The sequence below is a fragment of the Psilocybe cubensis genome, chromosome 9, assembly GCF_017499595.1.
Source record: "Psilocybe cubensis strain MGC-MH-2018 chromosome 9, whole genome shotgun sequence".
NCBI lineage: Eukaryota > Fungi > Basidiomycota > Agaricomycetes > Agaricales > Agrocybaceae > Psilocybe > Psilocybe cubensis.
This window is the reverse complement of record NC_063007.1, coordinates 2002841-2015788: the sequence shown is the minus strand read 5'-3', so window position 1 is coordinate 2015788 and position 12948 is coordinate 2002841. Positions and strand designations below refer to the sequence as shown.

Sequence of the window (12948 nt, the reverse complement as noted above, 5' to 3'; positions counted from 1 at the left end):
ACAAACAGTGATAGAAGGATAAGAGTGGTGCTATTTTGATCATTGTGAATAATCTCTAGACACATCGATATGATGTGAATATCAGAATATGAATGGAAGCAGGTTGATTGTGGTTGATTGCAAGCCACGAAACAACGATGCCGAAACTTTGACTATGCCGTGATGCCGAGGGCACAGAGAAATCCCGTGGTGCTCGAATCGGAGTTCGTAAGGAACTGCCACAGACGAAAATCCAGTGGCCCCTTCTTGAAATGAAACACATGTCTGGAATGTAAATCTAAAGTACGTGAACATAAGGAATGGATGTTGGTCAAGTCTAATACTAATTATTAAGGTGTGATTATATCTAACTCGTTTGTTTCTTTGTTGTATCCTTTTGCCGCAGGGTTCGGAAAGAGCCTTCCAGGATGAAGTATATTGATTGTATATATAGCGAAAGTAATCATCAAGCCATCGAATAGATCTAGATTAGTGAGGTGTGAGATATCGGTCGATATGAAAAGTAACATGACTTACTGAAATAAATCTGAGTATGAATGATCGTGCCATCCCAGCCTCCAGCAAGCTCGATGATGCGGTATATGGATCTGAAAATACAGAATGTAAACTTCAAAACTATGGAGATATGTCTTTTTTCTTACCTGATGAGGAAGAAAAATATACTAAGCATGAGACCAAGGGACATCCACCTAATCCCAGGGGTGATTCTGTTATTTAGACAGTCCTTATCAATCCGTTGAACATCGTGTCGGGGGAAGGGTTTGTTGTTCTGGAAGCGATGGTAGAACTCGAGTGCGCATCCCATAAATGCAATTATAACCACTGTAATAGCTGGTAAAGTAATCCTTGCTGGTTCAAGACACGCAGAAACTTACGCAATTGAAAAATGATACCAACAAGGATAACGTCGGTACCCTACAAAGAAAAAATTAAATGGTCAAAGATTATAATGAGAGTCGTGATCACTGACCAATTTGGTTTGCGACAGTGAGTCTCCGCTTGCTGCTATTCCTCCCCCGGCGCCTTGTATAAAAAGGCAGAGAATATCCTATTTCTCTTGTCATTGGATCAATCAAATAGATGAAGCGCTAGGCATACAAATGTTAAGAATATGACCGAGTCTAAATGTTAAGTCAACAATCTAGAATTGCTCTATGGAGTGACCAATAACCAGAGTTAACTTACATCTCTTAGCAGGAAATCGACTGAACGATTCTCCAAGCAGTGCTATTATCTCGCCCAAAATCATGAAGTTGGCTCCCAGGAGTGGGGTTGGACCAAAGATGAGAGATATAGCCCTATGAGGAAACCGTTTTGTTTAACATAATAAAAGATAGATAGCATTCTCGTACTGGATTTTGTATGCAGTTCCACTTTTTATATCGAAAGATGACCATGCCCGGCCGATCCAACCGATTACTTCCAGTAGTCCTCCGAGCGCTGCTGTAGCAATCAACCACTTCCGGCTGTAATGGATGGCCTGTATGCAGTGCAGTACTGTAGGTGTAGTCTACATTTAGCATTTTACTAGCCTCGTCTTAATGGAATCACAGTTACCTGTCGCTCCGGAAAACAATACAACGAAAAGGATTGTAACCGCCTTTGTCGGAACATAACCATACAGGTGTTCTGGGTCGGTTGGAACTACACGTAGAAAATGAGCATGAGGCGGTCGTTGAAAATGTAGGATATACTTGTGGATTCACGATCAGCCATTTTCGTGAGTCTTGAGAATTTTCAAGAGTAGAATGGTCGTTCAAGGGACCTTTATAGCATTTCCAAGTTGGCAGCAGCCCTAATGTTTAGATGACTTACAATGAGGAGTGCATACTGTTTTAATTGGCACCACGGTTATTTTGTGATTAAGAGTGTTGATTACATGCATCTGCTACGTAAACCCAATGTTAAAACATTAAACGCCGGCTCGGATAACATAATCATTGATTTTTACTATATGATGTTCTGTCCCCCGAATATATTCTTTGAGCCTAGAGGCGAGAGTAAGTTGTAGTGGATTAATCTCTTAAAAGGTTTGAACCTATGCCGAAATTTTGCAGACTAGGTTACAAGTCAGGGAAGGGGTTTCAGCACTAGTAAAGGTGGTGCCATTAAGCTACCATAGGAGTAAAGGGTGACTCAAGCTGCTTACGTGGGCCTAGGGAGGCTGTTCAATTGGACGCTGCGGATAAGGCATTGGTGCTCTGGGCGCAGTCATTAAATATACAAGCTATACCGTTAGCTGGGGATAATGCGAGGGAGGTTGTTGGGTCTAACAATCATGGTACTCCTTGCTCATATCAAACAAAATTATGAAAGTGTTATACCTACACGACGCGACGGGGTCGCAGGCGCTTTGGGGCGCTTAGTGCTTTGACTCCTAATACAGCTATCTAGCCTGCCCTCTGGGTCATTTAATTGCATTATGAGCTGGCTTCACCAAATTCTGTCTGTGGGAATTTATTCAGGCCTTACCGCAGAACTTGGAACGACCGCCTATGTTATCATACCGTCCTGAGAGCAGTGTGGTATTGTATAAGATCATGTAAGTTTTTTATGACAGATTGTAATGTAACTTATAATCTAGCACTCCCTGGTTATGATAAGGTCTGAAATAACTGTGCTGATATCAGTACATATAACTTTAGAGTGGACAATAGATTTCTTTAGAGCTCGACATAGTAGAGGTGTTGATTGTGATAGCTTATACTAGACATATAGAAAGACAAAAAAAGTGTCGCCGCAGTTCAATCGTTTACACTGCAGATCATGCAGACGGGCGGAGTGGAACATTGAAATGAAACAATTATTGAAATCACTTCCACGCATCCTTTATAAGATCAGAAGCGCGTTCCGCGATATAGTATACTGGAGCCTGGGTGTGCGCACTAATTATGAACGGCTGTTGATTGCAGTAGCATTGAGACCATGCACATACTCAACTTAAGTAACGAGACGTACCATGATAGACGCATCAACAACGCGCAACCCCGAAGCACCTTTAACACGCAAGTCTGGATCAACTACACCATAGTGCGCGCCCTTTGCAGACATTGCTGCCGTGCCGACAGCATGAAAAATAGTCCCCGTTGAGCTGCGAATATAGTCACTGATTTCAGCATCAGTAGCATTTGCTGCCGGGGCAGTCCGAGCAATAATATAATCCTTCCAAGTTGGAGCCGTGTAGAATGTCTGCGTTAGTTTCACTGCTTCCGTTGCAGTGGCAATGTCAAGCCCTTCCGGATCCGTGAAGTAACCAAGGTCAATGTTAGGATTTCCCAATGGATTGCTCGGGTTCAGCGTCACGGAGCCTCCTGTCGTGAACAAGATTGTTAGTCATTACCACGCCAACGGATTGATTTAATTGGCTTACGAGAAAGTGGGGTTACTATTGCTATGATCATGCTCCCAGATGCCCCCGGCACAGAATCAACGGAAGATGGGTTCTGGAAGTGGTATAAGCAAAAAATTTATCACCAACAAGATCTTAGAAATTTACTATAGGGATAAGCTCTATGTGAGGAGTGTTAGGCCCTGCCGATGGATCACCGAGCTTCTTCAACAGAGGAAATTGTGGGGAAAGGCGTGACCATGCAACAAAGGTTCCTGATGGACCACTATACGGACCAGTCCTATCACGGTTCCATTGTTTCAAAGCAAGATTTTGTAGCGTTTTGTTTGTGCCCAGGCTATGAATAATCGGTTCATTATGAGCGCTAATGTGGGTGGAATAGCATAATTGAAAGATCTCACGCGTTCCAGAATCCGTTCGAATTCACAGAATATTGTACCACGATAAGCGGATGATCAGTGAGGTTTTGGCCCACGCTCGGAAGGTTGAGAATGGTTTTTATATTGAGTTTTTTGAGTTGATTCCGGTCACCAATTCCAGAGTTTAGGAGTATCTGAGGTGTGTTAATAGCTCCAGCTGACAATATAATTTCCTTGGTAGCCTTGAGAACCTGAGAAGAGCCTGACACAGTAATGTTCAGCTTGAGGGTGCTAATAGCAATCCGAAAACAGTTTACCGGTGATTTCTACACCCGTGAATGACCCTTTCGAGTTCCCTATGATGCGCGTCACTTTGGTGTTAACTAGGACGTGAAGATTCTTTCGGCTTGTAAACTGATTTGAAAGATATGCAGTCGCAGAGCTGCTTCTCTCTCCTTTACCAGTGGTAGTTTGGAGCCATCCTATAGTTTTGGTTCCCCATGAGTTATTCATTTAACGACAATAAATGATACCCAAATCGCACGGGTACTTACCTAGTCCAAGTGGTTTTCCACTGTTCATATCTTTTACGAAAGGGAAAACTGAAGGAAGTTCTTTGGGTACCTCACTGACGTTGGACGTGATTACTTGCCATCTGGTATCAGGCAAGGTGGTGGCGATCATCCCGTTAAAGCCGTGAACCGCAGGATCGAACTGCCCCCGAGTATCATGACCGTCAACAGGGGGTGTCCACCTCTCATTCTAGTTAAAACATAGCAATTAGTCAGAGCCGGTTCCTGGTGGACCTTTCGAACCTTTCGAATATACGGGAGAAGACTGTTCCAAGACCATCCGGAGTCCCCTGTAACCTTTGCCCACCTATCATAGTCGTCTTGCGAGCCTCGAGTATAAAACATATCATCTAAGATGTGGTGAGTTATTACTGAACAGGTCAAGACGGCAATTCAAGCATTTACTGTGTGAGCTGCATCCACCAAGTAATCGGCCTCTCGGATAATCCAGAGAGCGGTTATGTATTCCTGATCCCGGCACGGTGGTGAAGTTCCAGTCGTATATTGTCTTTTCTAGACTAGCCCAGCGACCAGGGATTATTGAATCAACAACACCTCTGTTCCTGATAAGAGTTCATAGTCACATTAACATTTTTATTTTTAACTGGGAAGGAAACGACTTACGTTGGTCCGGCTTCAATGAGCAATACATTGAACCTCGGGTTCTCTGACAGTCTGTTTGCGACCACAGCTCCAGCAGTTCCACCTGGAAGGATTGTGCTATGTGTTCATTCTCAGATGAATGATACAGCAAAATGACGACAAACCTCCAACTATAATGAAGTCATACGATGTGGCTGACAATTCGCTAACATGCTGGAGAACAGTCCCATAGGCTGGGATAATCAACGCACCCAGTGCTACTGCGAATGACAGCATTGTGCTCCTTTAGTCAAGGGAATTCTGTGCTGACATTGATGTTATAGCATGGTATATATACCCGAGGATTACAGACGCGTTTACATCTTTACTTACTTTCTCGCTAATCGATAAATTGCGCCTGGGAAGCATTGTCTTGATTCATTTAGCTTTTTGCAGTTTCCTCCCTTGCGCGGATTGTTCGGCATGACAAAGCATTCGAATGGAAAGACACTCACCGGAGCACAGAGTATTCTAAATATAATAACGATGCTGGTAATGATCATTGCATCTCAAATTGAAATGGTTCCCACAGACGAGTTCTACGCACCGTAGGCACTTGATGACTGCGGATGTGCGTCAATTAGAATTCCAGATTGTAGAATCGGGCGAGGTCGGAGCGCTACCCACAGTGTTGAAAAACTGAACAAGTTGTTGAGCGAGTCCGATCATGGTGGCTTTTACAAAACGCTGAATATATTTCAAGTTTCGTTAATGCTGTATAATCAAGCGGGTGCTGGTCGGGTGAGCCCGTCGCCTTACAAAAGCGTTGTTTCATTGTCACAAGCGGGTCAACCGTAATTCCTACAGAGATATTCTGGATAAAAATGTCTTCATGCCTAGCAGACGAAGGTGAAATACCTTTTGAATCGCATGATCGTAAGTCCTGGAGAGCCCAAGAAAGATAGAAGTTGAATATGCATAAAGCCTTTAGAGGAATAGACTGGGAAACTTGGGAGATAAAAGACGCGGGATCCGAGGAGAAATTCAGTCTTTCTATGTATCTGTTGTGTTCTGTCAACCTCGAAAGACAAGGACAGAGTCACGGAGACGTCGTTTCACCGTTGCAAACCACAGAGACAAGGTCACAGGAACAAAATTAAAGCTGACTTCGCTAATAAATTGGGACATCGGACCCCAAAAATCCATTACAACCATTTGAAGCCAGATTATTGCCATGATAATGGTTTCGGACCGCTAGCGGCCCTCTGAAGATCCAGCTTTTATGAGGCTCGTTGAGTTGTGCATGCTTCCCATTGGGAAGCAACAATGCAACCTTCGTGTAATATTTGAGTCTTGAAGAGAAATATTTTAATGATATAGCTGGGGGAGTAAACTTGAGCACAATATGATGAACACAAACAAAGATAAGTGAGGTGGTGGCTTAGGCAAAAGCGTTTTGCAGCGGTCATGCACACGCCAACACGATGCACAATGCTGACTGATCACCGGCAATTAACTGTGCAGATATTAACCGGGGTTGCCGATGTCTCAAAAGAGTTCAACGTTCAACGTTCAACGACAGCAAGTCGGGTAATACGCAGGAAGGACAGGAGTGTCATCAAGAAATATAGCTCTCCGGATAATTCGCATGGGTCTGCACTTCATTGCGTGTCTAAGTTGCTGCTAATGGGTCTGGATGGGAAAGAAACTCTTTGCTGAGCATTGACTGACAAGAAGCTGGAGGAGGGATATGAGAAAGGGAGTTGGGCGGAGGATGTGAATGATTATTTTATCACCTTGAAAAGAACTCTCCCAGCTGTGGTGAACCCTCGCAGAGGCAGAAAACTGTAACGCAGGGGTCGCATCCATGCCCCTTTTCACCTTATGGGCTGAATTTCTTAATGCTTTGCGAAAATGATGAACCGCTTTCTGCGACGTCCTGGTACTGATGAAAATTCCAACTTCTTATCCCTGTTGATCAATTCCAGGTCCCTGTATACGTTGTGGAGGAATGCGATTCGGATTTTAGCAAAAACTCAAGGAAATAAATGGCCTTCTATACAGCGACTCGCCAAACACTCAATCAAGAAAATGAGTTGTATATTCACAATGCACACAGTCCGACGTTTTGCTGTCGTCTCTCGAGTCGTTCAACTAAGGTCTATTTATATTATCCTTCTTCGGTAGGATATTCTTCTGGGAGTTTTGGGCATAGTAATCATAGTCTATGAAATGCTCGTTTATCCTTTGCTGGAATTGCAAAATAAAAAAATGCTTACATGATAGTCGTTATGAGGAACATCCTCAATTTTCAACTCCATCTGACGGATGACGGTGGAAAGCAGAGTACCAAGTTGTAAATAGGCAAACTATGGAGATGATGCAGGTTAGTACATGGTCTGAACGTCATATCAAGGTCGAAACATACATTTTCACCGACACATCTATGTTTCCCGGCGCCAAAGGGCTGATAAGGACTCTCTGTTCCTTTGCTTACAGCTCCAAACCCATAGTCGACCTTCTCCCCAGACTCGTCGATATACGTCTTCAGCGCCTGAGCTGCAACGCCCTGCGCATCATTCCAACGGTATGGATTCCATTCGCCCGCGTTATTCCAGATATTTGGATCGGCCTGGCTGACGGCGGGAGAGGCAAGGACGTAATGTCCTTTCGGTACGATATAAATGCTATTTTCAGATGGGGCGGAGAGCGATGCAGGGACGGGAACGTCTTCGCGCACGTATCGCATAATACTGTGGATTGGTGGGTGGATGCGAAGCGTCTCGCGGATGACGGAGTCCAGCACTGGTAGCGCACGCAATTCTTCGTATGTCAACGAGCGCAACGTGCCGGCGGGCGTCTGGAAGTGCTTGACTTGTTCCTTATACAAAGCATCCCTGTGGAGATAAAAATGTGAGAACATCAAGCATATTATTAGAGTTGAAACAACGTACGCAACGTCAGGATTCGCAGCCAGGTGAAGAAGCGCCCATGACCCAGAGGCAGAGCTAGTATGTTGACCAGCCATGAGCAGTGCGATCATCATATGGGCAATTTCCCTATCGGTTAAGGAACGTCCGTTTCGATATTTCTGCTGCATAAGTGCAGAAATCATATCGGGTTCGTGCTGTCGGATGGGAAGGTTAGATACTCGTCACGGTAAAGTACATCACTACTTACGTCGTCACTACCGCAGGCCCTGCGTTTGCGGATAAAATTAATGTAGAATTCACTCATCTTCTTATGCGCCCAATCTCGTCGTCTATAGCTAGGCAAAGGTAGATTTGGGAACATGAAATTCATGGGCGTGAACCCGCCATCGAGATCATTGTACAGCTCGGCGAATGTCTTGTCAAGGCTTTGCCGTATCTCCCTTCCTTGCAGTGTCCTGGAGGCTGTGAGAATTGTGACTTCCTGCATGAACTTGACGACGTCAAAGGATCCCCATTCTGGACTGCCTCTGATTTGATGTGTGTTGAACAATGGATCGTGCTGTAGGAATTCTTCTACTTCTTCTTCAATCATGCCGACGTATGATCGCATATGTTCTGTGGATAGCCCAACCTTGATGAATCTTTTCTGCTCCATGAATACCTCGTTCGGTACGTCGTAAATCACTTCCTTCCCAAACACGGGGGTCGTTAGATGCTATACAGAGGAGTGAGAAACGTGTCGATTAGTTCTAGCTAGCATCACATACCGTGTATGCGTCTTCCGCGTTGAACACAGTAGACTTTCCTCCGAGCACAAAATTGTTTCCTTTCTGTCCCAAGGCGACTGTTACTCGACGACCGAGGAGAATAAACGTGAAGACATCGCCGTGCTATATGCCTTTTATTCAGCAGCGGAAAATTTAAAGGAGAACGCTCAGTTGTTACTTTTTGTTGACACTCGAAGAAAAATTTCAAGGGGTCGTTTCCGTATGAGATGGCTGATCCTACAAAGGGTATCCAATGAAAGACAATAGGTGGATCGGTTGATCGGCGAGGCAGAATCTGACAGAATAATAAGTGGTGAACTTTGTAAAGAGATGGAATATATGCTCACCAGTTGCCAAATAACATTAAGCAGAACAACTAGCAATGGTACGCCCGTCGCAAGACCAGCAACGAAGAGGCAGTTACTGCGGAACCAATCCAGGCTAACCGTCATTGCAAAAGGCAGAGACATTGCACTTGCTAGTTGGGCATTTCTCTGCGATTTATTAGTGAGTGAATAAGTCGAACCATTCCTGAAAACATACCATAAGTGGCAACAGCAATAATTCGACGACGAGAAAATGAGACGACTTGAAGAAGACGAGATAGACCGAGATGCACGGTTGATTCAACTAGGTCTTGGCAGTCAATGACATCAAGAACAAGAAGTATCTGGGTGAATACATCTGTTGGCAAGTAGATGCTCCATCTCTCTCATTTTCGTATCATTGCAATGATCAATAGACACAGACTTCCACAGGGCTGTATGTGTTCGTAGTTTCCGCCGATGCTCAGCACTGGAGAGGCCATCAGAGGCCATCCTTATCGCTTTCCCGTCACTGTCACTGGATTGCCACCGGATATCCTGTCTCAGTTCGTCACTTTTCGAATGAAGGAAGTCGATGAGGCTGAGGGTTTCAACGTTGTGTATAATTCTTCTGTATACCACGGATTTTTTCCGTGTCTCAACAAAAAAGTATCTTTCAGAGTAGCTCACGGCAACGCAATGGGCATTCATCGCATTGAAAATGAGCCGGCACACCTTCACATAACTCGAGGTAACATTGATAACTCTGTGTTGTAAACACTGGCAGCGATGGTTACAACGCAAAGACCCCCCGCCGCAAGAGACAGGTATGTGTTCGACAGGTAGGTGTTCAACGTTCAAGAGGTGTCAATGAACCAAAGAAAGGGCTCCCTCAGTGCGTAGTAGATATCTTAGCGTATAAAATTGAGGAACATCTTAGCACATCGATTGCTTGTTGCATGATAATAAAAAGAAAAAAGGACTCTGCTGTCACGACAGGTCACATTTTCGTGACTGTCCCGTGACTGTGGGAAACACATTTCCAGACACATCCGAATCGCGTTGCTCCACAACATACACAGGAGCCTGGGATTGTGCAACGGGAATAAGAGGCTAGAATTTTCATCAGTACCAGGATGTCGCAGAAAGTCGTTCAATCATATTCACAAAGCATCAAGAAATTCTGCCCATAAAGTGATAAGGGCACCAATGGGACTCCGGTATTACAATCCGCCTCTACGAGGAGTCACCACAGCCGGGAGAGGTCCTTTCAAAGTGATAAAATAATCCTTGACATCCTCCGCCCACCTCCCCTTCTCATATCCTTCCTCCAACTTTAAATCCAACTGGTGCATAATCATACAGATGACCATGCGCATTTCCAAGTACGCCAAGTTTTTGCCAGCACAATTCGACGGGCCCATCGAAAATGGGATGAATGCGGAGGCGTTGTGGATGTATTCAAGAGGGTTACCGAATACTTTTGGTTCGAGCTCACGACGTTGGGCCTCGGGGAGCCAGCGTTCGGGATAAAATGAATCGGTGGCCGGGGAGAAGTTTCGAGGGTCTCTCTGAATTGTGTAGGTTGGAATAAAGGCGCTACTTCCTTCGGGGAGATAACTGTCCTCTTATGAGCAGGAACATCAGCTAAGGGAAAAAAGTAGAACTGACTGTGATCCAAGCATTCTTCCACCATTGCCTTTATATTCCGTACGGTGAGACCCGCTGAGAATAGGAGGGAAAAGACGAAGCGTTTCGTTTCTGGCGTTTACGGTGGTTGAGCTTCTTCAAAGAACAATGCATAGACAGGAAGGTGTATGCTTACATGGCAGCAGTGAGGTAAGTCATCCGTGCATGCTTGCTTGTGTCCAGAACATCATCACCCAGCTCGTCCACTTCCGCTTGTACGCGCTTGTAGGCGTTCGGCGAACATAGCAAAAAATAGAAGAAATGGCTAAGAGCGCTCGAAGTAGTATCAGATCCGGCAATTATAGCAAGTCCACCTTTACGTGGGCCCATCAAATTACGAACGGACATATGAAATGTGTTGAATTACCGTCACTGGTGACCTCGGCGGTCGTTAAGCGCTCACTACCTACTCCGTCCTCATCTACCTATTTCTGATGTTAATACACAAAAAACAGCACCACGGTTATCAGCGTACTGACCAAGTGATGGAAAATATCCTTGTAGCGAGATCCCTCTTTCTTTCTAATCCCGGCCCGCTCACGAGCGTAAACGCGAAACGCTTTGATCTCCCCCGCTACAAAAGGAAGGCGGAAAAACAGGATTCCTAGCCATGGCACACGGCTCATAAATATAGCATTCCTAGACAAAGATTCGGGAAGGTGCCCAGGGAATCAAATCAAACTTCCAACATACTGTTGACCGGCTTCCATCATATGCCAGAGGCCAGTGGCATCTCCATGGCCCAGCAGGTCTGATCCTCCACCAAAACTATACGAAAAACTGGAGCGTCAGCATTGTCCAAGACCCATGATGCTTAAAACATACGCTAGGTCGCTCATAATATCATAACTGATGCAAGCCATCAACGACCTGTCTAGAGGAACAATGGAAAGCACTCACGCAAAATAGGAAATGTACTCTGTCAGATTCGTAACACCCTTCTTGCTTGACAACAAGTCAACAAGCTGCCTTGACCTCTTGACGATTAATTCTTCGTATCCCTTCAGAGCATTAGTGCTAAAACCCCTAGTCCATGGGCGCCTGCGGCGGGTGTGCTCCGTCTTATCACGCAAAGCAATCAGAGGCTTGACTGGATCCTTGGGCGGGAATCTGCCATCCCAGACTAGGGTGTAGGTTGACATTCAATGAAGCGTTTATTTTTATACGTGTATCGATAAACCTACATTGACCTTTAGCTGCGCCATTGCTTCCGTAAAGCGGTTCGATAGCATTTGCATCACTTATAGACAGCTCGTTGGGACCTGTGAGATTTCTTATCAGCGATGACTCTGAATAACATCAACTGAATTCGCTACGGACCGACTCGGACAAAGTCACCGTATTTATCATGAAGCTGTTGATAATAGAGGTGTTGCTTTCCTCCCAGCGAGCGAAAAGCGCCGTAGAACTGGGTTATCTTGCAGAGAAGCGGTCCTGGGTAACTAGCCAGCGTGTGCCAAGGTGAAAGCCGGTAGGCAACGATCGAGGTGGCTAGGGTAGTCCAGAAGAGAGGGAGTACGGTAGACACTGCCGATACAAAACCAGTGGTGTGGGGGAGGTATAGACACGACAACGCCAGTGGCCAACCAAGCAACAGAATAGCGCCCAAGGTCATATCGCATGACTCGAACTTATTGTATATTAGGTGGACGGCCTGGAAGAAACAAGTAATAAGAATTCAGTATTTTAACTGCAGAAGAAAGTGATAGTGTAATATTTACGAGGCCAGAGCCAACGACGCTCAGAAGTGCATCTGTACTGGACAACAGGGCAGTCACCATGTTGGAAGATGAGGTCCAAGAGTAGTCAAAACTTTGGTGTCGGACACCTGCGCTTAGACCTCGTTTGGAAGTCGGATATGGCAGTTGAAGGTGATGGAAGTTGTCTGGGCATGATAGTTAATATATATGTGAAGTTCTGTCAAAGGGAGATTCGGATGTCGCTCTACGTTAATGTCTGAACTATTCAAAGGCCGCGGACAGATATTCCGTTTAGGGGAGGTTAGAAACAGCTACAGGGCCTGCAAAATCGTGGGAATTTTAATATCAACCCCTGAAAGCGAAACACACCAGAGATGAAGACAATCACAGACAATGGATTTACATGTTCTTGCAGTTACCGGTGCTACAAAGATACGCCGTATTGAGGGATTACTGTTGTATGACAAAACTCAGCCTTCAGACGCGTTAGTAGCACCTCCAATCCTTCGGGCATATGATATCCTGCCCGAGGCGCACTGTGAAAAGACAGAACCTGGCGGATAATGACGCCTACCGTTAGATAACTTCTATGCATTCGAGCATGCACTGCGTATGTACAACTTTATCTATTTGCGGATCGCACATAGCACTTTTCAGGCCATACAGTAAAGCCACAGGCTAACATTGCGTGA

At 45.1% G+C, this 12948-nt stretch overlaps 4 protein-coding genes across 4 annotated transcripts; all 4 read right to left on the bottom strand.

The window, feature by feature from the left end:
- Positions 1-329: 329 nt before the first annotated feature.
- On the bottom strand, positions 330-1249 carry JR316_0010060 (uncharacterized protein; the record flags this gene model as incomplete). The annotated part of the gene is made up of 7 exons (XM_047895734.1): positions 330-463; positions 517-587; positions 642-822; positions 876-915; positions 971-1048; positions 1099-1121; positions 1186-1249. 7 exons carry the CDS (start codon positions 1247-1249, stop codon positions 330-332), a joined length of 591 nt encoding a protein of 196 aa, XP_047745453.1.
- Positions 1250-2812: 1563 nt separating this feature from the next.
- On the bottom strand, positions 2813-5159 carry JR316_0010059 (Pyranose dehydrogenase 3; the record flags this gene model as incomplete). The annotated part of the gene is made up of 11 exons (XM_047895733.1): positions 2813-2899; positions 2959-3311; positions 3371-3443; positions 3497-3686; positions 3751-3970; positions 4026-4190; positions 4263-4470; positions 4524-4630; positions 4686-4843; positions 4905-4986; positions 5048-5159. 11 exons carry the CDS (start codon positions 5157-5159, stop codon positions 2813-2815), a joined length of 1755 nt encoding a protein of 584 aa, XP_047745452.1.
- Positions 5160-7016: 1857 nt separating this feature from the next.
- Positions 7017-9014, bottom strand: JR316_0010058 (Lanosterol 14-alpha demethylase; the record flags this gene model as incomplete). Its single annotated transcript, XM_047895732.1, has 8 exons — positions 7017-7112; positions 7142-7231; positions 7291-7759; positions 7817-7989; positions 8043-8510; positions 8563-8685; positions 8741-8857; positions 8910-9014. 8 exons carry the CDS (start codon positions 9012-9014, stop codon positions 7017-7019), a joined length of 1641 nt encoding a protein of 546 aa, XP_047745451.1.
- Positions 9015-10090: 1076 nt separating this feature from the next.
- Positions 10091-12337, bottom strand: JR316_0010057 (Cytochrome P450 monooxygenase orf5; the record flags this gene model as incomplete). Its single annotated transcript, XM_047895731.1, has 11 exons — positions 10091-10487; positions 10539-10628; positions 10693-10870; positions 10924-10981; positions 11036-11195; positions 11250-11324; positions 11382-11405; positions 11457-11679; positions 11741-11818; positions 11877-12210; positions 12278-12337. 11 exons carry the CDS (start codon positions 12335-12337, stop codon positions 10091-10093), a joined length of 1677 nt encoding a protein of 558 aa, XP_047745450.1.
- Positions 12338-12948: the final 611 nt, after the last annotated feature.